At 36.1% G+C, this 27,480-nt stretch overlaps 1 protein-coding gene across 1 annotated transcript in view; it reads right to left on the bottom strand.

Moving 5' to 3' along the window:
• SPRED1 (sprouty related EVH1 domain containing 1) overlaps positions 1-27,480 on the bottom strand; it is a 116,679-nt gene that overhangs the window by 54,736 nt on the left and 34,463 nt on the right. Inside the window, exon 2 of the mRNA XM_065872226.1 lies at positions 13,731-13,905. Coding sequence (XP_065728298.1) covers positions 13,731-13,905 — 175 coding nt within the window. The remainder of the gene's footprint in view (positions 1-13,730; positions 13,906-27,480) is intronic.

Below are 27,480 nucleotides of genomic sequence, written 5' to 3'. Positions count from 1 at the left end.
CTACCAAATATTATCAGAGGAACTAACATCAATTTTACACAAACTCTTTCAGAAAACAGAAGAGGAGGGAATACTACCCAATTCATTTTATGAGGCCACCAATATCTTGATACCAACACCATACAAAGACAGTACCAAAAAAAGAGAAAACTACAGACCAGTATCTCTCATGAATTTAAGCACAAAACTTCTCCAAAAATAGCAGCATATCAAACCCAACAATATACAAAAAGATTACACACCATGACCAAGTGGGACTTATTCCAGGAATACAAGGCTGGGTCAACATTAAAAAAAATCAATCAGTGTAATCTATAACAACAAGCTAAAGATGTGATCATATCAACTGACACAGAAAAAACCTTTGACAAATTCTAAGACCCATTCATAATAAAAAATTATCAGCAACTCAATAAAAATCATCTATAGGGACTTCCCTGGTAGCACAGTGGTTAAGAATCCACCTGCCAATGCAGGGGATACGGGTTCAATCCCTGGTACGAAAAGATCCCACATGCCATGAAGCAACTAAGCCTGTGTGCTACAACTACTGAGCCTGCGCTCTAGAGCCCACGAGCCACAATTACTGAAGCCCGTGCACCTACTGAAGCCCGTGCACCTAGAGCCCATGGTCTGCAACAAGAGAAGCCACCGCAATGAAAAGCCTACACACTGCAATGAAGAGTAGCCCCCGCTTGCCGCAACTAGAGGAAGCCTGCGCACAACGAAGACCCAACGCAGCCAAAAAAACAAAAAAAAAAATCATCTATAAAAAACTCTATAGCTAACATCATACTCAAGGGTGAAAGACTGAATATGTTTCCGTTAAAATCTGAATGAGGCAAGGATGTCCACTATGACCATTCTTATTAAACACAGAACTTAAAGTTCTAGCCACTGCAATAAGGAAAAAAAAAATAAATAAAAGGTATATAGATTGAAAAGGAAGAAATAAAGCTGTTCATATTTGTAGATGACATGATTGTCTACATTTAAAAATCCCAGGGAATCTACCACAAAACCTCACAGTTCAGCAAGGTAACAGGATGCAAGATCAACACACAAAAATTAATTGAATTTCTATACACATACAATGAGCATGCACTAACCAAAATTATAAACACAATACTATCTACAATTGCGCCAAGAAAAATTAAACACTTAGGTATACGCTTAATAAAACATATCTTTAGGATCTATACATTGAAAATTATAAAATGCTAATGAAAGAATTCAAAGACCTAAACTGGAGACATACCACATTCATGGACTGGAAGATTCAACACAGTAAATACGTCAATTCTCCCCAACTGACCAACAGGTTTAATATAATTCTTGTCAAAATCCAGTAAAGATTTTTGTAGACATAGACAAGATCACTCTAAAATTTATATGGAAAGGCACAAACCCTAGAATAGCTGAAATAACATTGAAAAAGAAGAATAAAATGGGAGAAATCACTTTACCCACTATTTGGACTTACAATACAGCTACAGTAAAACAGTATGTGATACCTATTGCGGGATAGACAGAGCAATGGAACAAAATGGAGAACCTACATAAAAATGCTTAACTGATTTTTTAAGAGTACAAAAGTAATTTAATGAAATGACAACTTTTTCAACAAGTGGTTCTGGAAAAAATTGGATATTTGTAGGCAAAAGAACTGACCTAAGAACTGACCTAAGTATCACACCTTATATAAAAATTATTTAAAATGGACCACATACTTAAATATAAAACTATAAAACTTAAAATAGGATAAATCTTCAGGACGCAGGATTAGGGAAAGTATTCACGAACTTGACACCTAAAATGTGATCCATGAAAGGAAAAACTGATAAAGTGAACTTCATCAATTTAAAATTCTGCTCTGCAAAATATCCCGTGAAGGTTAAAAAGACAATCTGTAGACTGGGAGAAAATATTTAGAAACCATATATCCTGAAAAGGACTAGTATCTAAAATTAAAAAAAAAACCTTCAAAACTCAACAGCAAAAAAAACTAACAATCTAATGAGAAAACAGGAAAAGGACACAAACAGATATTTCACCAAAGAAGATACAAATAAGCACATAAAAAGATATTCAACCTTAGCCATTAGGGAAATGGAAATTAAAACTACAACGAGCTACCACTACACACCTATCAACACGACTAAAATAAAAAATACTGATTACACAAATGCAGGCAAGAATCCCTAGAAACTGGATTGCTCATATACTGCTGGTGGAAATTTAACATGGTACAGCCACCCAGGAAGAAAGTCTAGCAGTTTCTTATGAAACTCAGCATAAAACTACCATACAACCCAGCAACTGTACTCTTGGTCATCTATCCCAGAGAAAAGTCAGCACCCGGATCTAGGACTTGCAAGTCTCCAGAACTGTGAGAAAATAAATTTCTGCTGTTTAAATCAGCCAGTCTGTTGTGTTTTGTTATGGCAGCCTGAGCAGACTGATACAAGAAGTCTAAATCATACCATCACAGTGTACACCTTAAACTTAAAAACAAAGAAGCCTAGTACACAGAAGTCTCTCAAACACCTGTTGATTAATTAAAAGAATAATATCAATCAACCAATCAACTAAAAGCATGCTACATTCAGATTATAATTTAGGAAGGAAATATTTAGAAAACTATCAAGTAAGGTCAATAATTTGAGATCAAAGATTTGGGGCTTTAGCTATTAGGGAGGCTATTATCCATTATAATAGTTTAGTGGCAATGGGAATGTAATGGAAAGGTTGTGAAATATATCACAATCAGGTATAAAAGGGAAAGATGAAGCCAAGATAATCATGATGAACCTGATAGACTAGATCAACCAGTATAAATCAATAACTAAAGAATGAAATGTTAGTTCAAAACAACTGAATAATAAGTATTAAGCTGACATTTTCTAAAAAGAGGAAATAATAGCAACCAGGAAGGTAATATGGGTTACATTCTAAATCTTAATTTTCAGGAAACCGCTCACACACACACAAACACAGGAAACCGCTAACATCCCCCCTGCCACACACAGAGCTATTTTTTGCTCCAAAAGAAAGAGAATAGAAATGCAGCAGGCAGGTTTTTTTCCCCTTCAAGGAATATTAGTAGTATTAAAGAATGAACTGTTTTAAAATTGCTGGGAGAAAGTCACAAAATTCATGGTTGTACAGAAAAGTAATTAATAGTATAATTTATTATCTTTTCAATGGATTGACCCTAAAATGAACAGGTTATTCTAAACTAGATGAATGTTATTATTATTAGCATTTCTTTCAATTACAGTCCTTCACAGCAAAACTGGTTTGCCCAAGGTGCTTCCTCTAACTCAATTTTCCTATTTGTCCATCTGTGAGTTACCTGTGACAATAAAAGGGAAATTGTTTCTGCCATTATTATTTCCTCAGGACTAGCAAGCTGTATGTACACATTCTCTATTCCACATACAACTTGCAGTATACTATCTTTATAGTATTTAATTAATGTAAAAGAGAGGATAGCATTTCTCTAAGTTCAATGCATGCTTTTAGTGAATGATGAGTAACTCAGTAAGGCAACATCATGGAAGTGTTGTCTTTGGGAAACAGGTAGATAGATTCAAGGAAGTAAGGGTCAGATTATACGAGTTTATTGTGGTGAAATTAAGGAGATGAAATTGTATCTAGGAATTTTGGGGGAACTACTAAAGGAATATGAGACCCAAGCTTTAGAAAGTTCAGTATTGTAAGCAATATAAAAGTTAGAGAGAGGTGAAAACTGGGCCTTGAAAAAATATTAGAAACCTTATCTGCAATAATACAGACAAGACTGAAGAGGGGTCGAGATGAAAAGGATGAAACAGAATCAAGAATAAAGAAGACCTGATTGAATAAATGGAGGAATCACTCATACCTAGGTTTATGACTATTTTTTTCTATCTATCTATCTATCTAGTTATGACTGCGTCGGGTCTTCGTTGCTGTGTGCAGGCTTTCTCTAGTTGTGGTGAGCGGGGGCTAGTCTTTGTTTCGGTGCGCAGGCTTCTCATTGCAGTGGCTTCTCTTGTTGTGGAGCACGGGCTCTAAGTGCGCAGGCTTCAGTAGCTGCAGCACACGGGCTTCAGTAGTTGTGGGTCACGGGCTCCAGAGTGGAAGTTCAGTAGTTGTGGCACATGGGCTTAGTTGCTCCATGGCATGTGGGATCTTCCGAGACCAGGGCTCAAGCCCATGTCCGCTGCAGTGGCAGGCAATCGGATTCTTACCCACTGTGCTACCGGGGAAGCCCTCTGACTATTATTGATGCATACTTTGATATCATTCACCAAATCCATGAAGTCCAAGATCTTATACAGTGTAGCATAAGAATTTAAGTAAGAATATAGATTTATCCTACTTTAAGAATACTCAAGATTTAAAAATCTGAACATATAAACTAAAATATAAGGCCTTGTTCATTATAGAAATCTTTATTCAAATGTTACCTAGATCTTCTCAGTAAGGCCTTCCTTGGTTATTCTATGTAAAACTTTAACTAACCTCCCCACAAAAAATCCCCTACACTCCTTTTCCCCCAGCACTTAATACTTTCTAATATTATGTCTAGCATAATATTCATTTACTTATTTATTTACGGTAGTATTTCTCTGGCCCTCACCACAATGTATGTTCCCTTAGGAATGGGGATTTCTGTCTTTGTTCATTTACATATTCCCAGTGCCTAGAACAGCAAGTATCTAGCAAACAGTAGATGCTCAATAAATATTTGTTGTATGAAAGACTCACCTTTAAATACTGAATTTTCCCTTTTAACAATGGGTATTCAACAAAGTTCCTTTAGTGTAAGGTAAGATTAAAACTCAGCAACAGGGGCTTCCCTGGTGGCGAAGTGGTTAAGAATCCGCCTGCCAATGCAGGGGACACGTGTTCAATCCCTGGTCCGGGAAGATCCCACATGCCACGGAGCAACTAAGCCCATGTGCCACAACTACTGACCCACATGCCACAACTACTGAAACCCGTGCTCCTAGAGCCCATGCTCCACAGCAAGAGAAGCCACCGCAATGAGAAGCCTGTGCACTGCAACAAAGAGTATCCCCCACTCGCCACAACCAGAGAAAGCCCGCACGCAGCAATGAAGATCCAATGCAGCCAAAAATAAATAAATAAATATTTTTTAAAAACAACTCAGCAACATATTTTCCACTGAAATATCAATGAAAGAGTGGTTTAAATGACTGACAAGGAAAATTCAGATTGGATTTAAAAAGAAAATAATAAAATATACTAAATATAATAAAAGAATTAAAGAATAATAATAATAAAGATAATAAAATAATAAAAGAAGCCAGAAGGAATCTAGTGAAATGAGTGGCACAGATAATAGAGTAAGCATCAAACTGTACAGCAAGGGATGGGAAATAAAATAGAAATGACAGGAAATTGTAAAACTCCTCAAATGGAAAAGTTCTGGTAACAACCAGATCCAGGAAAGTAGCCTGCTGAAATGAAGACCAGAAGGTCAGGCCATGCAAAGAAAAGTAGCCAAGAATGATGATGAGGCTCAGATGTGGAAAAGCCGGCATTTAGAAGGAATTGCTAAAATCAGTAGATGAAAATAAAAGCTAAAGGATGGTGTTCTGAATGGTACAGAGTATCAGTAAAAAAATGTCTATATGTGGGTTATATAGTAACATTCTGTGAGGGGAACAAGGAACAACAAAAATGCTGACACTACCTCTACTCCCACTCCCACTTATTTCCCAACTCTGTGATATTATGGTGAACAGGAAAACCAGTATCTTTCAAGAGACAGAGCTGCTGAGTCCTAAGGGTAATGCCAGTTAACAGAATTGGTTTTTTAGTGGAGGAAGAGTACTGTAGAAGGACTGATGTTTCACAATGGAATAATTCACAGAGGCACGGTGGGAAAGGCTAAGCAGAAAATTGTTCTGTACTTTATAAAGTTCAATCCAAGGCAGAAAGATATTTCCCTGGTCTTTTGGGGTTTCCCATGGTGGAAAGGAGGATGAGTCTCATTTTTAATAAAGCTACTGCTATGTTATAATCATTTTATTTTCTTCTTTAAAAATACTCAAATTTTGCTTCAGGCTCTAATAACTGTAAAGAAACTCCATTTTAGAAATGTATCTTTTTAAACAGCAGAATTATTATCTCATAGGCATTTTAATTTTTATAAACCACTTTTATCCACAACCTAATTACTTATTAATCCAAAACAACAATTCCTTAATCTCTTTGGCAACTTCCTAAACTTTCTATCTCCTGCTTTTTCCTTTCTTCGTTTCAATTATTATACTTATTATAAACTCTAAGTTTATAATGACAGCTATAAGTTTGCTTTGACATTGAACAGTGCCTTTTTCTATTTTCCACAGAACATCTTAAGTACAGAGGTTGTGGTTGTAAGTCTTACTGTACCTTTCTATGTAGCCCATTAGATTTTTGTCATCTCTTAGCACACAATATGCTTTAAAAAGCACAATAACATTAATTAGTAAATTTACAGTATTTTATTGTCCTACAATAAAAGCTTAAGAATGGCTAATTTAGATCCCCAGTTATTAAAAACTTTGTTTAGTAGTAAATATTTTAGCAAAAATTTAATATCATTATTGAAAGCTTATTCAGGTACTTATAAAGACTTTAAAAGTGTATTATAGTTCAGTATTTTAGATTTTCCTATCACATACAATTCAACTAAAAATGATCAAATAATTTAACATATACATATGGTAAGCTGATAAAATGTTTGCCTATAAAATAGCAATGTCACACCAATAGAGAAGAGCCACTACAGAAAAATGAATGCAAAAGAGAAAGTTTCTATCATGGGGATCTGAAGCTCTACAGTAAAGATTATTTATACAAATTAACAGTTAAGTTTTAGTTAGCATTTAAAAAAGTGTGACCCAAGATAACACTAATTTATATTAAAGGATTAAAGGGAGAAATCAAAGCTATAAAGATTTAGAAGGAAATGGATGATACAACTCATACATATCAAGAAAAGGGGTTCTGAGAAGCTATCCTTGTCAAAGACCATTCCATACATCCCTAAGTATCTGGGAGAAAGTACTTTCATTATCTTGGGCTACAACACCAAAGCCTGGTGTTTTTTCAATTTCTCCTGAATTATCAATAAAGTATGAAAGCCAATTACATAAAGCAGTGCTTTCCAACTTATTTCTCAGGCATACTCAGAAAAATAACAATTATAAGGCAACTAGAAAAGAGAAGGAGCCTAGTGGTTAAGAGGCAAAGAGACTTGGAGGCTCCAGCCACTTTAACGTATTCATGGCACACCGCTTGGGAAGCTCTAATTTAGATTAGCAACTTGGGAAATAAACTCTACCTTTGTAAGTATCACAAAAACAAGCAAGTTATAGGTAAGCATCAGAGGAAATAATTTCAGGTCACTCTGAATGAATGAATACTGAGCAAATTATACAAAATACCACCTTCTTGAAAAATCCTCATCAGCCTGCTCTTGATTTGTGCTCCCTTTCTTATCAAAAAAAAAAAAGAAAAAAAAAGAAAAAAGAAAAAAAGAGTGAAATATAACCCTCTGGGAAGTGTAACAAGACATTTTTAGTACAAGTACTTGTAAATCTAAGACTGGAAAAATCTTCTACTAAATGCTTCGTTCACTCTTCAGAAAAGCCATCTTTCATCTTCACTACTGTAACTAGTATTTTGACTATTATAAGCCCTCTTTAAAATATTATCTAGGGCTTCCCTGGTGGCGCAGTGGTTGAGGGTCCGCCTGCCGATGCAGGGGACACGGGTTCGTGGCCCAGTCTGGGAGGATACCACGTGCCGTGGAGTGGCTGGGCCCGTGAGACATGGCCACTGGGCCTGCGCGTCCGGAGCATGTGCTCCACAGCGAGAGAGGCCACAGCAGTGAGAGGCCCGCGTACCACAAAAAATATATATATATATTATCTAGTATTTCTTTATTAGCTACACAAGTGGCTATAGGTACCTCATTACTAATTATCCATTCTTTCTTAAAGGACACAAGTTTTTTCCTGAGGTATGAGGGGTAGGTATCTCACTTCATTTCTAGAATTCATCCAAGGTAGAGGACTCTAAGATGTGACCCACAGACAAAATGGGTAGAGAACACAGTTTGTAGCACTATCTTTTTTTTTTTTTTTTTAAACATCTTTATTGGGGTATTATTGCTTTACAATGGTGTGTTAGTTTCTGCTTTACAACAAAGTGAATCAGCTATACATATACATATGTTCCCATATGTCTTCCCTCTTGCGTCTCCCTCCCTCCCACTCTCCCCATCCCACCCTTCCAGGCTGTCACAAAGCACCGAGCTAATATCCCTGTGCCTTGCGGCTGCTTCCCCCCAGCTATCCACCTTACTACGTTTGTTAGTGTGTATATGTCCATGACTCTCTCTCGCCCTGTCAAAACTCACACTTCCCCCTCCCCATATCCTTAAGTCCGTTCTCCAGTAGGTCTGCGTCTTTATTCCTATCTTACCCCTAGGTTCTTCATGACATTTTTTTCCCTTAAATTCCATATATATGTGTTAGCATACGGTATTTGTCTTTTTCTTTCTGACTTACTTCACTCTGTATGACAGATTCTAGGTCTATCCATCTCATTACAAATAGCTCAATTTCATTTCTTTTTAAGGCTGAGTAATATTCCATTGTGTATATGTGCCACATCTTCTTTATCCATTCATCCGATGATGGGCGCTTAGGTTGTTTCCATGTCCTGGCTATTGTAAATAGAGCTGCAATGAACATTTTGGTACATGACTCTCTTTGAATTTTGGTTTTCTCAGGGTATATGCCAAGTAGTGGGATTGCTGGGTCATATGGTAATTCTATTTGTAGTTTTTTAAGGAACCTCCGTACTGTTCTCCACAGTGGCTGAACCAATTCACATTCCCACCAGCAGTGCAAGAGTGTCCCCTTTTCTCCACACCCTCTCCAGCATTTATTGTTTCTAGATTTTTTGATGATGGCCATTCTGACTGGTGTGAGATGATATCTCATTGTAGTTTTGATTTGCATTTCTCTAATGATTAATGATGTTGAGCATTCTTTCATGTGTTTGTTGGCATTCTGTATATCTTCTTTGGAGAAATGTCTATTTAGGTCTTCTGCCCATTTTTGGATGGGGTTGTTTGTTTTTTTGTTATTGAGCTGCATGAGCTGCTTGTAAATTTTGGAGATTAATCCTTTGTCAGTTGCTTCATTTGCAAATGTTTTCTCCCATTCTGAGGGTTGTCTTTTGGTCTTGGTTATCGTTTCCTTTGCTGTGCAAAAGCTTTGAAGTTTCATTAGGTCCCATTTGTTTATTTTTGTTTTTATTTCCATTACTCTAGGAGGTGGGTCAGAAAGGATCTTGCTGTGATTTATGTCATAGAGTGTTCTTCCTATGTTTTCTTCTAAGAGTTTGATAGTTTCTGGCCTTACATTTAGGTCTTTAATCCATTTTGAGCTTATTTTTGTGTATGGTGTTAGGGAGTGATCTAATCTCATACTTTTACATGTACCTGTCCAGTTTTCCCAGCACCATTTATTGAAGAGGCTGTCCTTTCTCCACTGTACATTCCTGCCTCCTTTATCAAAGATGAGGTGTCCATATGTGCGTGGGTTTATCTCTGGGCTTTCTATCCTGTTCCACTGATCTATCTTTCTGTTTTTGTGCCAGTACCATACTGTCTTGATTACTGTTGCTTTGTAATATAGTCTGAAGTCAGGGAGCCTTATTCCTCCAGCTCCTTTTTTCGTTCTAAAGATTGCTTTGGCTATTCGGGGTCTTTTGTATTTCCATACAAATTGCGAAATTTTTTGTTCTAGTTCTGTGAAAAATGCCAGTGGTAGTTTGATAGGGATTGCATTGAATCTGTAGATTGCTTTGGGTAGTAGAGTCATTTTCACAATGTTGATTCTTCCCATCCAAGAACATGGTATATCTCTCCATCTATTTGTATCATCTTTAATTTCTTTCATCAGTGTCTTATAATTTTCTGCATACAGGTCTTTCGTATCCTTAGGTAGGTTTATTCCTAGATATTTTATTCTTTTTGTTGCAATGGTAAATGGGAGTGTTTTCTTGATTTCACTTTCAGATTTTTCATCATTAGTATATAGGAATGCCAGAGATTTCTGTGCATTAATTTTGTATCCTGCTACTTTACCAAATTCATTGATTAGCTCTAGTAGTTTTCTGGTAGCATCTTTAGGATTCTCTATGTATAGTATCATGTCATCTGCAAACAGTGACAGCTTTACTTCTTCTTTTCCGATTTGGATTCCTTTTATTTCCTTTTCTTCTCTGATTGCTGTGGCTAAAACTTCCAAAACTATGTTGAATAAGAGTGGTGAGAGTGGGCAACCTTGTCTTGTTCCTGATCTTAGTGGAAATGCTTTCAGTTTTTCACCATTGAGGATGATGTTTGCTGTGGGCTTGTCATATATGGCTTTTATTATGTTTAGGAAAGTTCCCTCTATGCCTACTTTCTGGAGGGTTTTTATCATAAATGGGTGTTGAATTTTGTCGAAAGCTTTCTCTGCATCTATTGAGATGATCATATGGTTTTTCTCCTTCAATTTGTTAATATGGTTTATCACATTGATAGATTTGCGTATATTGAAGAATCCTTGCATTCCTGGAATAAACCCCATTTGATCATGGTGTATGATCCTTTTAATGTGCTGTTGGATTCTGTTTGCTAGTATTTTGTTGAGGATTTTTGCATCTATGTTCATCAGTGATATTGGCCTGTAGTTTTCTTTCTTTGTGTAGCACTATCTTTTACATGATTAACTATTACATAGGAACAATATTAAAGTTCAGTTTACTCATCAAGAAGGATATTAAAGAAAACTATAATTAACTTTGTAAACTTATAGATTCAACAGTCACAGTCTACACCTTTTTTATATTACTAGAACCCAGAAAAATGGATTAAAATAAAGCCAATCAATAAAAATATCTATAGAAATGGACATTAATGACCCCCAAATGCGGTGATAATGTAAAAGAATAATACTTCAATTCTGTAATTGCTTCAGAAGTATCTTAGAAGTGTATTATGCAGCAGAAGGGGCCAATTAATCTGCTTATTTCAATGTCACTGTCCCATCTGTCTTGAGACTTCACAAGACTGCTATTTTCAATTTATGGCCATGCATTATTGCCTCTGCCTTCGATCATACAATTTCCCCATAACCTAAAATGCTTTATTATAACTATTCCCTACAAGAATTAAGACAATCCTCCAACTGAAAGTAATGTTTCCTTTATGTCTACACTGAGATATATTTCTCATTCCTGTTTCACAAATAACAAGCTTCCTCAAGGAGAAATGGTTAAGTGAAACAACCGTTTTGATTCCTAGGTCAGTGCTTCTATCAAAAGAACCTATTTTCTTGTTAGTCTATTATGATTCTACACCTTAGGATTAAGTTAAGGGCTCTTTTTTATGTCCCACATTAGGAAATAAGTTTGTATTATGTCCAAATCCCAGGCTTACTCTCTCTAAGCTTATGTCAAAGCCACACTCTGAGCAACCACCTAAAACATTAATCTGAGCTTATCTCTGACCAGCCTCACTCCTAGTGATGCAGATTTGGTTCCTTATTTAATTTTCCTCAAGTAAACTGTCCATGCTCATCAATATAGCCAATAGAGTAGTCCCTTGGTATCCACAGGGGATTGGTTCCAGGACCCGCCCCCCAGCCCCCACTGATACTAAAATCTGCAGATGCTCAAGTCCTTATATAAAATGGCATAGTATTTGCATATAACCCACACATCCTCCCTCCCATATACTTTAAGTCATCTCTAAATTATTTATAATACCTAATACAAACTAAATGCTATGTAAATAGTTGGCAGCACAAGAAGAATTCAGGTTTTGCTTCTTACAACTTTCTGTAATTTCTTTTCCAAATATTTTCCATCTGTGGTTGGTTGAATCCAGAGATGTGAAACCCATGGATACGAAGGGTCGACTGTGTTGTTTCACTCTGATATTTTTTTCCCCTCTTTCTCACATCTAGGTCATCTTTTCCTTGTACTTATGCTTTTTCTAGCAAGCTTTTTTTTCTCCCTTTCTCCATCTTTGACTTCTTTCTTCTCTTTTTCCATCTTTACTATTAAAAAATGCCTTAGACTGTCACTATTTTACTCAGTTTCTAAAATCTACAACTTCTTCTCCAACACTCCCCAATTATCAACAGCTCAGACAAAAAGCACTACACTCCAGGACGGGTCACCATAGGCTCTCTCTTAGAAGTCTACAAGCCATATTTTAAATAAGCATCAGTATATGTTAGCCACCATGTTATCCAAGGCCAGAACCACATTTAAATATTTAAACTTTTAGAGATGACATGTTAAATTTCTCATATATACTTCTGACTTCAAATGGGGTTTCCTAGTCCTAAAACCACATTCTGGTTAATTGAGATACACAGTAGTAAATCCTAAACTCACAAAAAATTAGAGTTAGAAGGCTTTCAAGATGATTTAGGAAAACTCTCCAGTTAACTGAGACAGAAACTGGAGCAAAGACAGTTAGGCAACTTTTAAAATTACTGAAATAATTCAATAGTAAAAAATATCCAGAAACCAAGAACCAAAATTAAAAGTAGTATAAAATATTCATGTATAAAAGAATTATTCAACACTTAAAACACATTTTCAATAGAAATAATACTATAGATGCTGAATGAGCTCACAAACTAATCCACAGATATATAGTTAAAGGGAATAACAGTTATGTTCAAGAGTCTTGGACATTTTGGGCACTTTTATTCTCTTTTTGCTTCTAAGTTGTATGCTCTCTGCTTAATGCAGGAATGACATTAACATTACTCAGCTTTTTAGATATGACTTGTTTTTGGCTCACAAATGAAATAAAAGAGAAAGAGCTTTCTACACTAATTAAGAGAGAGTAGATGTCTAACATTATCAAAGGTTAGATTCAAATTTTTAAATATATGAATGTAAGAAAACACTTGTCTGGGTGGAAGATAGTAGAGTTAAAACCTAGGATGGCCACCAGGTAGTCGTATGATGAGACTAGATTGATAGGGGATGAAGAGAAACAATCTGAGAACACAAGAGTCTAGGATAGGGGCCAGCAAAATGTTTCTATAAGGGGCCAGATATTTACAGTCTCTGTTGCAACTACTCAACTCTGTCACTGCAGTGTGAAAGCAGCCAGAGACAAAATGTAAACAGATCAGCTTGGCTATGTTCCAATAAAACTTTACTTATGGACATAGAAATTTGAATTTCATATAATTTTCATGTTCATAAAATTATTACTCTTTGATTTTTTCCAGTCACTTAAAAATGTAAAAACGATTCTTAACTCATGGGCTGTACAAAAACACATGACAGGCCTGGATGTGGCCTGTGGACTATAGTGCCAGCCTCCAGTCTAGGCAACAGTGGGGAGAAGGGGAAGATGGTGCACCTGGGTTAATAACTAGGGGGACTATTCATGAATGTTCTTGCATTAAACCTAACAGAAAAGCAGCTCCCCTCTAACACATGCACATTAACGTCAGTCCCAGCTGCAAAGAAACAGGCATATTTTGCTGTCTTTACCTTTAAAAGAGCTACAGAAACAATCATTGATCCTGGACAAAAATAATTTTCGTAAATAATAGTATACTAATCATAATTTTAAACAGAAAATTCATTCTATAGAATTTTAAAATTATAGCAATAGATGCATTATTCATTACCATTTTGTCCCTGAGTCGCTCTCCACGGATAAAAAAGTCAGCACAGCCATTCTCTTCCGGGTGAGGGACTTTGAAGACAGTGACGCAGCTTAGTCCACTCCCTCCAAGTGGTAACCATCCACCACTTGAGTCATCCCGGGTCATCACCACAGCTCGCACTCGTGCATAACTATTACTAAAATAGATGCAAAGATTAGAAGTTAGCTTTTCCATAAACAAAAAACAGCCAAGGTGTCAGTCTTGTTTGAGAAACCAAAGACCACATCAATTAACGTGTAGTAACTAAAGTGTTTACTACTTCCATGACAGTCCACAGACAGTAACCTGATTGAAAAAGATCAAAAACCACAGAGTAACTGACTTAAAGGTTAACTTACTATGAAGACCAATCTCACAATAAAAGACTACAGATCGATTATTTCAATTCATCATTTGAGTAGTTCAAGCACATCTGATTGCCATGGAACATGTAACAAAGGATCCCAGAGACAAACACGGTCAAACTACAGTCTGCCATCACATTTATCTAATATATGTCCACCTCCTACAATATAATCAGGACAAATTACTGCTGTATCTTAGCACATTTGTGACATCTGTGTTTCTAACATATTTGAAATATAAGTAAAATGCTGAAACAAACATGCTTATTAGCTCAGACACATTTTTGATTATTTCTAACACCTGGGAATCTAAATCACAAATATATATAAACATGTTTTATTTTAGTAAGTTATCAAATAAATTGGTCTTTCATGCCCTCTTTTTGGCAGACTATTCTTAAGAGAGACCATATTCTAATTCCATTTAGAATCATTTCCCAGTATTAGCCACAACTATTTTTTACATAAAATGTAAGTAATGTTTCATATACTAATGTTCTAGATAACTGACATCTCAGCATTTTCGTTGTAAAAACTTTTAATAATTAATGAAATCCTTTCTAAAAGTGGTATACCTTGCTGACTTCTTAGAAAATTACACTGAATATAACTTAAACATGTCTTGGTTATTACTACTATCAACTGAGGTTCAATGTAACAATTATGTGCTACTTATTGTCTCTGCACATTCTAAGCGTTAAGTTGCCAGTTGTCATTTCTGTTGTCAGAGTGCTTGTGTGAGATCTACCCCTTGCTTTTTTTCTACTTTACTCTACACATAAGGCATATTGATATTAAATATAAAGTTCAACAAATTCTAACAAATTACACATCTGTACAACCAACATGATAATCAAGATACAGAACTCCAGAAAATTCCCTGAAGCCTCCCTCCCATCAAATAGGTAACCTAGGTAACACTGCTATCCCCAGTTTCTAATATATACATTAGTTTTGCCTGTTATGGGCCTTCACATAAATGGAATCAAATAGAATCACAACTTGTACCCTTTTTGTCTCATTTCTTTCACTCATTACGCTGTTGTATTAGTACTTCATTCTTTTTTTACCTCTAAGCAGAGTCCTCTCACTGAATAAATATATCACAATTTATTTACTCTTTCTTATGTTGATGGGCATTTGAAATGTTCCTAGCTGTTGGCTATTATGAATAAAGCTGTTATAAACATTCTTGTATAAGTCCTTTGTAGACATATGTTTTCATTTCTCTTTAATAATCACCTAGGAATGGAACTGATGAGTCATAGAGTAGTAGGTTTACCTATATAAGAAACTAACAAACTGTTTTCCAAAGTGATTGGACCATTATACATTCCCATCAACAATGTATGATAGTTTCAGTTACTCCTCATCTGTGCCAACACTTGCTGTTTTCAGTTTTTTTAAACTTTACTCATTGTAGTAAGTATATAAGTGGTAACCCATTGTGATTTTTATATCCATTTTCCATGATGGATGCATGATGTTGTGCATTTTTGGTCACATTTATATGCCTTCTTTTTAAGTCTTTTTTTTCTTTTTTTTCTCTGCCATACCGTGTGGCACACGGGATCTTAGTTCCATAACCAGGGATCAAACCCATGCTCCCTGCAGTGGAAGTGCAGAATCTTAACCACCGTACCGCCAGGGAAGTCCCAGTCTTTTATTTTTTATTGTGCTGTCTTTTATTATTGATTTTTAGAAGCTCTTCATATAGTCTCGACACAAGTCTTCTGCCAGAGAGTTGTATACTTTTAAAGCTGCACTGTGTTGTTGGTAAGGAGTCTAAACTCAAACTTTATTAAGTTGGATCCTAGCTCAGCAATGTACCTACAGGTCCTTGAGAAAGTTACAATACCTACCTTTAATAAACGTAAACAATGCCTGACACATAAACACTATATAAGTGTTATTATGTTAATTATTACTACAACAAAGAATTTAAAACTGAAGTAGTCGTCATACTGGTAATTCAAAGCCAGGGAGGAGCTGGGAAAAAATAAAATTTACAAGGTCAAACAAAATCCTCTGTTACTAGGGTCAAAATAATTCTTTGTATAGAAGTTCTGAAAGTCTTTAGATTTACAGACGACTATTCTGTCTAAGCTTTTTACTATTCAGTTGTTTAGAGGCTCTGATTCTTGCCTGGGGCCAATTCTTACCAATCTTCAGTTCAGAGAACTGACCAGAGGAGTTATGGGTGCATAAAAACTGGGCTGAGGTAGATATCAAATTGGAATCCTCCTTCCGGGAGGAGCTGGAACAAGTACCTCTACTATAAATAAACATGACATGCATCCCAAGAAGCTGGAGAAGATTACAGTGGAAACCATCTTGGAGGGATAGAAGTAATAGTAAATGAAGGTTATTTGGTTTATTAAGAGTTTAAGTCTAAGTATATACCAGAAACATGGCACATAACTTAGACATATTAGGCTCAGATTAAATATGTGTGAATTGAACTCATGCATGTAAAGCTCAGCACATTTGAAGTTCAGTGAAGTTACGAAGTCATTAAGGTAGAACTTCGGTCAAAACCAAAATTCAAGTTCCCCATAATTATTTAAGTGTTTATTTTACTCTAGGATCCTGACTCTTCCTTCTCACTTAATTATGTAGTAAATTAGAAAATTTAAGAATTTTATACTAGATTCTACAAGACTGGGGAGACCCAAGGAGGAAAATAACCCCATTTAGAAGCTCAGTGTATATTTAAACTTCAGAGTGCAGCAGCAGTTACCCTCTTCAGAGCATATGGACTCTTATTTTATCATCTTTGAATATTACTAATTCTCACAATTTGTATAATGCTTCTTAGGCATATTTTGTATTTTTAAAATATAAAACTGCTTAAGCAAGAGTATTAGAAAATACACGAAAACCCTAGTAATTTTAAAAGTTATTTTATGATGGTGATAGTAGAATATTTTCCCTTCATTTTTCAGTTTCTCCAAAAATTATTTTATAATTAATATTTATAAATTAAAAGTAATTTAAATAAATTAAAAACACATTTTAACTATATCTTGGCTTTACTCAAAATACTGTAGAAACTTTAGAATGTTACTTTTAACAGTGCAGGAATATGTTTTAAACAAAAGTATCCCTAACGTAATTCTCCTCACCACTCCAATTTCTTTTTTTCTGTTTTATGAAAGTACCACCTAGAAGAGATGTGTTGCCCTTTTAGGAAAATTGAATAAAATAAAGATTTCCTTACTGGAAGAATAAGGTTGCCTGATTCATTGTTCACCTTAATACAACAAAAGAAGTTTTAAAGCTGGCCAATAATTTATATAAACTGTTCTTTGAATCTCGTGTTTTCAACCATACCAAATATATAACTGCTTCCCTTAACTATTCAAGTTGATCCTTTAAACTTTAAGGTATTATAGAAGCTTATGTAAATAAATTTGTACTCCCTATACCGCAGCCTTCATTAGTTTAGAATTTAACAACTCAGCTTTCAACTTTAAGCTCTAAGACTAGAATACTTAACACAAAAATTTTCAAGTTGTTTAATGTGGGGTTTTTTTTGAAAGACCTTCCTTCCTGCCAAGGTTAAACTTTTCACCTGTGCTTTTAATTTCATAACTTCCTTGCCTTCAAATGTCTTCTTTCCCCAAATAGAAACAGTAACTCTTGTCTAAAAACATGCAACCACTCCCAAAGACATTAGTGGCAGCTCTTATAAACTTTGTTATACTCTGCTTTGTAGCATTATTAAAATCTGTTAATTATAATCCCCTACTTAGATAAAAATGACTTAAGAGCAAGGAACAAAATCATAGTCTCCTACTTAAAATAACAACAAATGTTTTTTCCTGATCATGTGGACAATACATGCCCATTCTAGTAAATGTGGAAAATAAAGAAAAATAGTATTTGCCATCATGGATTTAAAATTTAAGAATTTGTAGGATTTTTTACTCTCTCTGGGTATCATGTTTGCAATCTATTAGTCTCTGAGACAACAGCTATGTTTATATAATGACAATGTACTCTTATTGTCAAAAACTCAGCATTTCATTCTTGGTCTTCTTTAAAATAGCTGAAAGGCACTTGTTCCCAGTAATTTATCTAAAAAGTCGAAGAGGATGTGGAGAAAAGGGAACCCTTGTATACTGTTGGTAGGGATGTAAACTGGTGCAGCCACGATGGAAAACAGTATGTAGGTTCCTCAAAAAACTACACATAGAACTACCATATAATCCAGCAATTCCACTCCTGGGTATATACCTGGAAAAAATGAAAACACTTCTTCGAAAAGATACATGCAGCCCAATGTTCATAGCAGCACTGTTTACAATAGCCAAGACACAGAAGCAACCCAAGTGTGCCTGTCAACATATGACTGGATTAAGAAGATGTAGTATATATACAGTGTGTCTATATATAGAGAGAAGAAAGAACAGAGAGAAAAGGGAAGAAAAACAATGGAAAGGTATTTTAGATGCTACTGAAACTGTGATTAAAGCACAGTTATCTACCTCCTATGAAGAAAATACATATATGGCTAAAAACCTATATTTGAACACTATTCTGGGGATTCACACTCCCCTCCAAGAGGTTCACAAACCTGAGATTAAGAACATTTAATCCCTAGGGCAAAGTTGCTCTGCAATAGGTTTTTAGGTCCTATAATTTACAGATTTATCAAGATGATAATTCCTTACAAATGTGTTATCTGAATGCTGGTTAAGAAGAGTTACATCACATTCTCTTAAGTAGACCACAAAATTATACTTCCAAGTGAATGAAATATGTTAAGTAATATTCAGAAAATGAAAATGAAACCAAAATAAGAGCAATTAAAGTAGAAAGGAGAGGCAGAAGAGGAGGCCAGAATCAGAGAGTTGAAAATGCTACACTACTTGGCTTTGAAGATGGAAGAAGGGTCGTGAGACAAGAATACGGGCTTCTAGAAGCCGGAAAAGGCAGGGAAATGAATTCTTCCCTAGATTTTCCAGGAAGAATGCAGCTCTACGAATAACTTGATTTTAGCCCACTGAGATCCATTTGGACTTCTGACCTTCAGACTACAATATAATAAATTTGTATTATTTTAAGCCACTAAATTTGTAGTGATTTGTTACAGTAGCAACAGGAAACAATACAAAAGATGAGGGAAAAACCTTCTTGAGGATATGAAAGCAATCCATATACAGGAGGCAAAGATAACTATTTTCCATTTCTAACTACAACTGTACCAAAACAAAACAGCCCAAAATACCCTCAAAGAACAACAACAAAAAAGAGAAGATACTTAGAATTCCTTAAGATTTGTTCAGTACAATGAGAATTTATGATATTTTCCCATAGAGGGATATTTACAGTGACAAAACATCCTATGTTCTCTACAGTATATTTTAAGTAAACATTACCATCCAAAATGTTAAACATTATTACAGAGACTGGGTATAAAAAAAGGAAGCATTTAATAGAAGTAATTTATGATATAGCACCTCACAGTGTTAAGTACTTACTTGCTTTCTAAGCTATAAAGAAGCAGATGATATTTAGAAGATAGCCACATTAGGACTATTCACTTATCCAGTAAGCATTTATTTATATGCTTCACACATAAACAAAATTTAAAAGTTATGGTTCTTCCCTATAGAAGCTCACAAGTTAGTGGGCAAAGATATATTAACACAAATTGGGAGTACAGGAGAGGAAATGACTAATATTCATATTTGATGTGGATTTTGAACAGCAGTATATCATGTAGAAAAAGGCAAAGGACACTCCATGGAGGGAGCATGACACAAGTATGTCATGTTTAAGGACGAATATTAAGTTCAAAAGAAGATGGCAGGCATAAGCAGGAGAAGGGTAAGAAATGAAATAATACTTAACTTACTGGACCTTACTGTATCAAGCCTTGCACACCATGAACAAAGTTAGTACTCTAATTTATCACAATAAAGAGACCACAGGGTGACAAAAGCAAGGGAGTAGAATACTCTGACTTGTGTTTTAACAGAACTTTACTGCATCAACCCCAATGAGATGGGTTATTTCTTCATTTTACAGATATGGAAAGTAAGGAATTAGTTTAATTAGAAAGATAAAGGTCTTGAAATACTCCTTCTGTATTGGCAACTTTTTTTTTTTGGCTGAGTTGGGTCTTCATTGCTGCACGTGGACTTTCTCTAGTTGTGGCGAGCAGGGGCTACTCTTTGTTGCGGTGCATGGGCTTCTCATTGCAGTGGATTCTCTTGTTGTGGAGCACGGGCTCTAGGCACGCAGGCTTCAGTAGTTGCAGCACACGGGCTTCAGCAGTTGTGTCACTAGGCTCAGTAGTTGTGGCTCACTGGCTCTAGAGTGCAGGTTCAGTAGTTGTGGCGCACGGGCTTAGTTGCTCCACGGCACGTGGGATCTTCCCAGACCAGGGCTCGAACCCATGTCCCCTGCATTGGCAGGCAGATTCTTAACCACTGTGCCACCAGGGAAGTCCCTGTACTGGCAACTTTTAAAACTATAACACTTATTATTTTCCATGCAGCAATCATCAATCTAAAGCACCACATGGCAGTTAATAATACTGTGTTTAATAGCAAGTCAGATTTCCTAGATTCCAAAGGCAGTTGAATCATTTAAAAGTTAAAATCTTGAGCAAATTAAACTCTCTGTACCCTCATTTTCCTGATTTGTAAAATGGGGATAATAACTGCATCTACTGCAGGGTTTGAGAACTAAATGAGGAAATTATGCAAAGTGCTTAGCATTGTACCTGGCTCACAGTTAGGTACTCAATAAATGTTACCACTATATGGACTTGATATAATAAACTAACTCTATGATGTTACAATATCTGCATTCTGAAATGGCCTAAATTCGCCTCATTCTGTATTTATGATAGTTTTATATAACACACTGAGGAGACAGCCCCCCATCAGAACTTTTTACTTTTAGTAAAAATTTTTAACCACAGCTAAGTATCAGCATCAGTTATCAAAATATTCCACAAACTGCTTACATGATGGAAACATTTACATCTAACCAAGTCATAGGCATCTGGGAAGTCTCCCACAAGAATGAAAACATAAAACTAAAATCTGAAGAATAAAGAGGTATTCACAAAATATTCCTTTAAAATCAACCATTCTAGTTTCTGCTAAACAGTATCATCAACCTGCCAAAGTAGTTTAAAATTTTAACACTTAGTATGTCCCTGCCTTCTGGCATGACTACTGTCCATGTCTTAGTACATCCCCCAACTCCTTGACTACCAGCGCCGATCTTATGAAGTTTTCTAGTCTATGTCCGAAGAGCTGATATAAATAAAAGTATTCACTGTCAGTAAGAGATCAGAATGTAGAAGACAGGGAACCAACATTAATACTAGAGTTCATAATGAGATAAAAACGTTAGAATAAAATATGGTAAGTTTTAGAAAAATCTTGTAGTAGAAAAGGCTTAAGATCCAGAGGCCATTAAAAAATAAAAAGATAAATTCAACTATACAAAACACATTCCTGCATAGTAAAAAAAAAAAAAACCTGTAAAGTTAAAAAAAAAAGTAACAAATTGAGAAAAAATGTACAGCAATATGTATTAGCCTTCTATTGCTGCTATAACAAATTACTGAAAACTTAGTGGCATAAAACAACACAATTTACACAGTTCTATGAGTTGGAAGTCCAAAGGGCTTCACAAGGCTAAAATCAAGGTGCTGGCACTGTTGCATTCCTTTTAGGAGGCCGTAGAAGAGAATGGGTTTCCTTGTCTTTTCCAAATCCTACAAGTCATCCACATTCCCTAGTTTGTGGCCTTCCTCCATCTTCAAAGCCAGGAATATTTTTTTCTCTCTGACCCTTCTGCTATTGTCACATCTCTCTCTGACTGCAGTCCCACAGTCTGGAAAGGTTCTCCAATTTTAAGGATTTGTGTGATTCAATTGGGCCCATCCAGATAATCCAGGATAATCACCCCATATCAAAGCTCATAACCTTAATCACCTCTGCAAAGTCCTAACATATTCACAGGTTCTGAGGATGAGGGCAAGGACATCTTTGAGGTATGGGTGTTTGGGGGAGGAGGATCAACACACTGTTCTAACAGAAAACAAGCACAGTATTTCCTTAAAAATAACTTCAAAAACAATAAGAAAAAAAAATCAACAACCCAGAATAAAATAGGCAAAGTTCATGAACAAAATTCACAGAAGAAAAATACAGGTGCCATGAAATACATAAATCAAAAACCCCTAACTTTATTCAAAATAAGAGGACTGCAAATTAAAGACCATTATTCATTTATCAGATTGGCAAATACCAAGAAATTAGTTAACACAGAAGTTGGTGAGGAGTACGGAAGTATGTTTGGAAGGTTATTTGGAAATATCTATCAAAACTTAAGATGTACATATTTTGTGACTCAGCAAATGCTACTTCTACCCTACTGCTACTTCTACTTCATACATGCTACTTCTATTACATGTATGAAATTAAACCTTTATAAGCAAAGTCTAAAGAAAAATGTTGTTTTTAACAGAAAAAAAGGATGAAAGCAACCTAAAGAAGACTCAATAGGAAACTAGTAAAATTATGGAACACCTATTCAATGCAATATTATGTAGCCATGATAAAAATAAGGAAGCTCTTTACATTGTCAAAGTAAGCTGATCTCTAAGTTCTATTACGTTTTTTTTTAAAGGTACGTATGTATGTTTAGTATGCAACCATTTGTGGCAAAAAACACATTCACACATATGCTTGTATATGAATAGAATCTTTACATAATAAAACTGGTAACTGTTTCTCTAGCAAGGGGAAATGAGACAGAGGTACAAGGGTAATTTTCCTTTCATTAAATAACCTTTTATATTTTTTGAATTTTGTACCATATGTATGTATTACCCATTCAAAAATACATTTACCGAACTCTTATACATACACACACACTCCCTGAAGGGCTATGATCTCAAAACAGTATGTCTAACAGGAACTAGCACTTGCCATTAACAGTACAATGATGACTATTTTGCAGAATGCAGATTGATCTGAACAGCCTTGTTCCCTCCCTGATGTCAGAAGCTGCTACACCCTGCACCCCTCCCATCAACCTGAGAGAGGCAATACCTCTGCTCTGTTTCCACCTGTTTACAATTTATAGTTCTCTCCAGTCATACACACATACTTGTTCAAACATAAGGACTGGCATCCCAGCTCTCTCCACATACTTCTAAGAACATCCCACAAATCATATCATATGCATGTATTCCTTTGAAAGATGTTGGGCTCATTTTACTACACTTAAAGTAGTTGCTCTGTATAAGGGCAGAAAGCAAATAAGGTCTTACCTGAAGAAAGCTGGATATTCTCATACTGGATATACAAAAAATAGGCATGTCCTAAGAGAGGAAATATAAACTCAGAAGGTGGACAGTCAGGAGAAAGGATTCCAGAGTCCTCTCACACCTTAGAACAAGGTTTCAAGAAGGAAAGGTATGCTTGAGGGGTTCCTGGGTGGTAGGAGAAAAATGATTTCTACCCTTTGAAAGCTGACATGTTTAGCAGAGAGGTATTCCTACAGATGCCAAGGTGAACATGGACAATCTCTAAATTACAACAATTATCTAGTTTTATTTATTACTCTCCAGAAAGTCTTTCCTGATGCCTATCATTGGGCTAGATATCTTTTGTAAATGCTTCCATCATGTTAAGTATGAGCAGGAGACTCAAATAATTGATATTTGATGGTTAGCTGTGGTTGATAATTCTTATTTAAAGCAAAAAGGAAACAGTGCTCTCTTTTTCTGATTTAGGTTAGGTACGCTATATCCTCATGAGTATTGCTATGTAGTTATATGAGAAGTTCCTTTTTACCAAGTAGGAAGAAGGCACAGTAGTTTATTACTCTAGTTTCTCAGGGTCTTTAGTAAATTTATTCCGCCTGATTTTATCTGTGCCACCAGAGATATTAATGAAAAAATTGTAGGTCTATGCCTGAGATGAAGTAATAATCTTTTGACTGTATCAGGGCAATGGCAAGAACATTCAGTGAGAGATCACTGTTCTCTCTGGTCAGGGAACAGACTCAGGGAAATTCAATTGACAGTACTGAAGAGGGAATTCTTTCACTGTCAATATGAGATGGCTTTCGCTAATGAAGCCAAAAGAATCCCTCACATTGAATATCCACAACTTCTGAATATGTTGCCAACCCCTTCTATATGGTTCTGTACATGTTACCTTAGTTTTAGTAGAGGTGAAGGGCACTCATTTTTTTAAATGCACCTGCATGCAAGTATTTAGAGTGCAGCTTTGCCCATGCTAAGAATGCATATAACATCTTGGCATTTAATGGCAAGGAACAGAGGAATAACAAGGGTAAGCTGCCAACCCTGCAAATCTAGGATGCCAATTCTTCAGGGGTCAGGCCACAAGCCGAGGATGCTAAAGATATGGAATCAGTGGCAGGGACCCAAATGAATCAGCAAAATAATCTCCTGAGAAAAAGAAAGTATCTCCACATTCAATATTAAAAATCACCAACATGTGAGAGTACGGGTTATGGCTAACACTTGAAGATAAGTCCTATGAGTACCTCCATAAAATAGGCATTTAATAAATATGTGTACAACTGAATCCAGAAATATAAAATAAAATCCAATGAAGCAGCATGAAGACTTCTCAGCTCTTCTTATACCTATCAAGAGTGTTCAGTGGTTCTTACAATACCTATCAAGAGAAAAGTAGACAGCACGAGGTGGCTTGAACACTTAATCAAATGATAATCGAGTCAAAATTTAGGAGCCTTCAGTGATGGAGGTACATAAATACACAATGTTAATAACACTATCCTATAGAAGGAAGTTTATAGAGTTCCTCTGAAAATGCCACATTAGTCTGGGAATAGAAAGTACAATGGTAAATAGCTAATCCTAACTGTGCAATTGTGGGACCTTTGAACATTTTTTTCCTTCCAAATTCAACATAAATGGATTCAGTTTTCACTGAAGATTTAATACCCTACAGTAGTGCTGTCCAATCGAAATACAACGCAAGCCAAATACATAATCTTAAACTTTCCAGTAGTTAGAGTAAAAAAGTAAAGAGGAGGATGGCCGTGAAAATGGTAGAAAAAGGAGCTCTAAGAGCCCATCCCACAACACAAATACTAAAAAAAGAAAAGAACAAAAATTGCCAGGCAACTTTGTCAGAACTCTAGAAAACAGCCAAAGGTTTACAGTGATGAAGCAAATGCTAAATCAAAAGGCAACTTTAAAGTGGTAGGAAAGCTTTGTGGCACTTTTACTTGCCAGTGGTCTAACCTCACTTCCCACCCCTGCCTCAGCAGTGGTCTTGTTTTTTGTAAATAGATTTATTTATTTATTTTTGGCTGTGTTGGGTCTTTGTTGCTGCACGTGGGCTTTCTCTAGTTGCGGTGAGCAGGGGCTACTCTTCGTTGCAGTGTGTGGGCTTCTCACTGCGGTGGCTTCTCTTGTTGTGGAGCACGGGGTCCAGGCACACAGGCTTCAGCAGTTGGGGCACACAGGCTCAGTAGTTGTGGCACACGGGCTTAGCTGCTCTGCAGCATGTGGGAACTTCCCAGACCAGGGCTCAAACCCATGTCCCCTGCATTAGCAGGCAGATTCTTAACCACTGCACCACCAGGGAAGTTCCATCAGCAATGGTCTTAAAGATGACAGTCTGCACTCTCAGTATGGGATCCTGGTCCCTGGTTCCAGAGAGAGCACAGCAGACCTTAGTCTCAAAGAATCCTGTCTGGAGCTATGTGAAGGACTGACACAAGGCGTTTGCATTCCTCAAACACATCGGAAGACAAATGAACGACCAGCTGCTGCTGGGGGCAAAATATCACAACGAGGCCAACAATAGATGTACCAAAAGCCCGGGAGGAAAAGCTGGGGAGACAGTTTTTCTAGGGAATTAAGAAGCCATATGCATACCCAGGGCAGAACACATGCTCAGAAAAGTTCTGGGAAGACCCAAAGTTTTCATCTAGGCTCAGCACAAGCAGGAAGTAATGGGTAAGGCAAAGTTGTAAACGGCTTGTCTAAGCATTAAAGGAGTGCCATGATACAGAGATAATCTGCAAAGAACGGGAGAGTTTTCCTTCCTTCCTCCCTCCCTCCCTCTCTCTTTTTTTAAACTCCTGGTGTTTAAGAAAATCTTTGTCAAAACACAAAAGGATCACAGGCAACAAGAACAGAGACTTCAGAGGCCACACATGGCAAAGAATAAAGACTTTACAAAAATAGTTTAGAAAAACAACCTAACAACCACAGCCCACAGCCAGCAACAAAACAAACCCTGAAGAATGGGAAGAATACAAGTTCCAGAGTTATCACATTAAAATATTCAAACTTCTCAATTTTCAACAAAAATTTATGAAATATGAAGAGAAACATGAAAGTATGGCCCATTCACAGATGAAGTTAATCGAAGCTGTCCCTGATGAAGCAGAGATACTGGACTTACTACACAAACACTTTAAGTCAACTGTCTTAAATATACTCAAAGAGGTAAAGGAAACCAGGAAAACAATGTATGAGCAAATAGAAAATATCAATAAAGAAATAGAAATTACAAAAAGGAGCCAATATTACTCAACCGTAAAAAGGAACAAAATTGGGTCATTTGTAGAGATGTGGATGGACCCAGAGACTGTCATACAGAGTGAAGTAAGTCAGAAAGAGAAAAACAAATATTGTATATTAACGCATATATGTGGAATCTAGAAAAATGGTACAGATGAACCAGTTTGCAAGGCAGAAATAGACACAGATGTAGAGAACAAACGTATGGACACCAAAGGGGGAAAGTGGGGGGGGCGGGTGTGATGAATTGGGAGATTGGGATTGACATCTATACACTGAAGTGTATAAAATGGATAACTAATAAGAACCTGCTATATAAAAAATAAAATAAAACAAAATTCAAAAAAAAAAAATAGTAGCCAAATAGAAATTTGGGAGCTGGTAAGTACAGTACCTGAAATGAAAACGTCATTAAAAAGCTTCAATAGCAGATTTGAGCAAGCAGAAGAATCAGTGAGCTTAAAGATATGTCAACTGAAATGACCCAATCTGAGGTGCAGAAAGAAAAATGAATGAGAAAAAATGAGCAGAGCCTAAGAAATCTGTGGGATGCTATCAAATGTACCAATGTATGTGTAATGGGGGGCTCAGGAGAGAAGAGAAAGGGGCAGAAAGAATATCTGAAGTGGCCAGAAAACTTTCCAAATTTGATAAAGATATAATAAATCTACACATCCAAGAAGTCAAACTCCAAAATGGATAAACAAAGAGATAGAAACTGGAGTTGTTGAAAGACAAAGAATCTTCAAAGCAGTGAAAGAAAAGCTACTCGTCATATACAAGGGAATCTCAATAA

The sequence above is a fragment of the Phocoena phocoena genome, chromosome 2, assembly GCF_963924675.1.
Source record: "Phocoena phocoena chromosome 2, mPhoPho1.1, whole genome shotgun sequence".
Lineage (NCBI taxonomy): Eukaryota > Metazoa > Chordata > Mammalia > Artiodactyla > Phocoenidae > Phocoena > Phocoena phocoena.
Note: the sequence above shows the minus strand (reverse complement) of the source record. Positions and strands in the feature narration are given on the sequence as shown.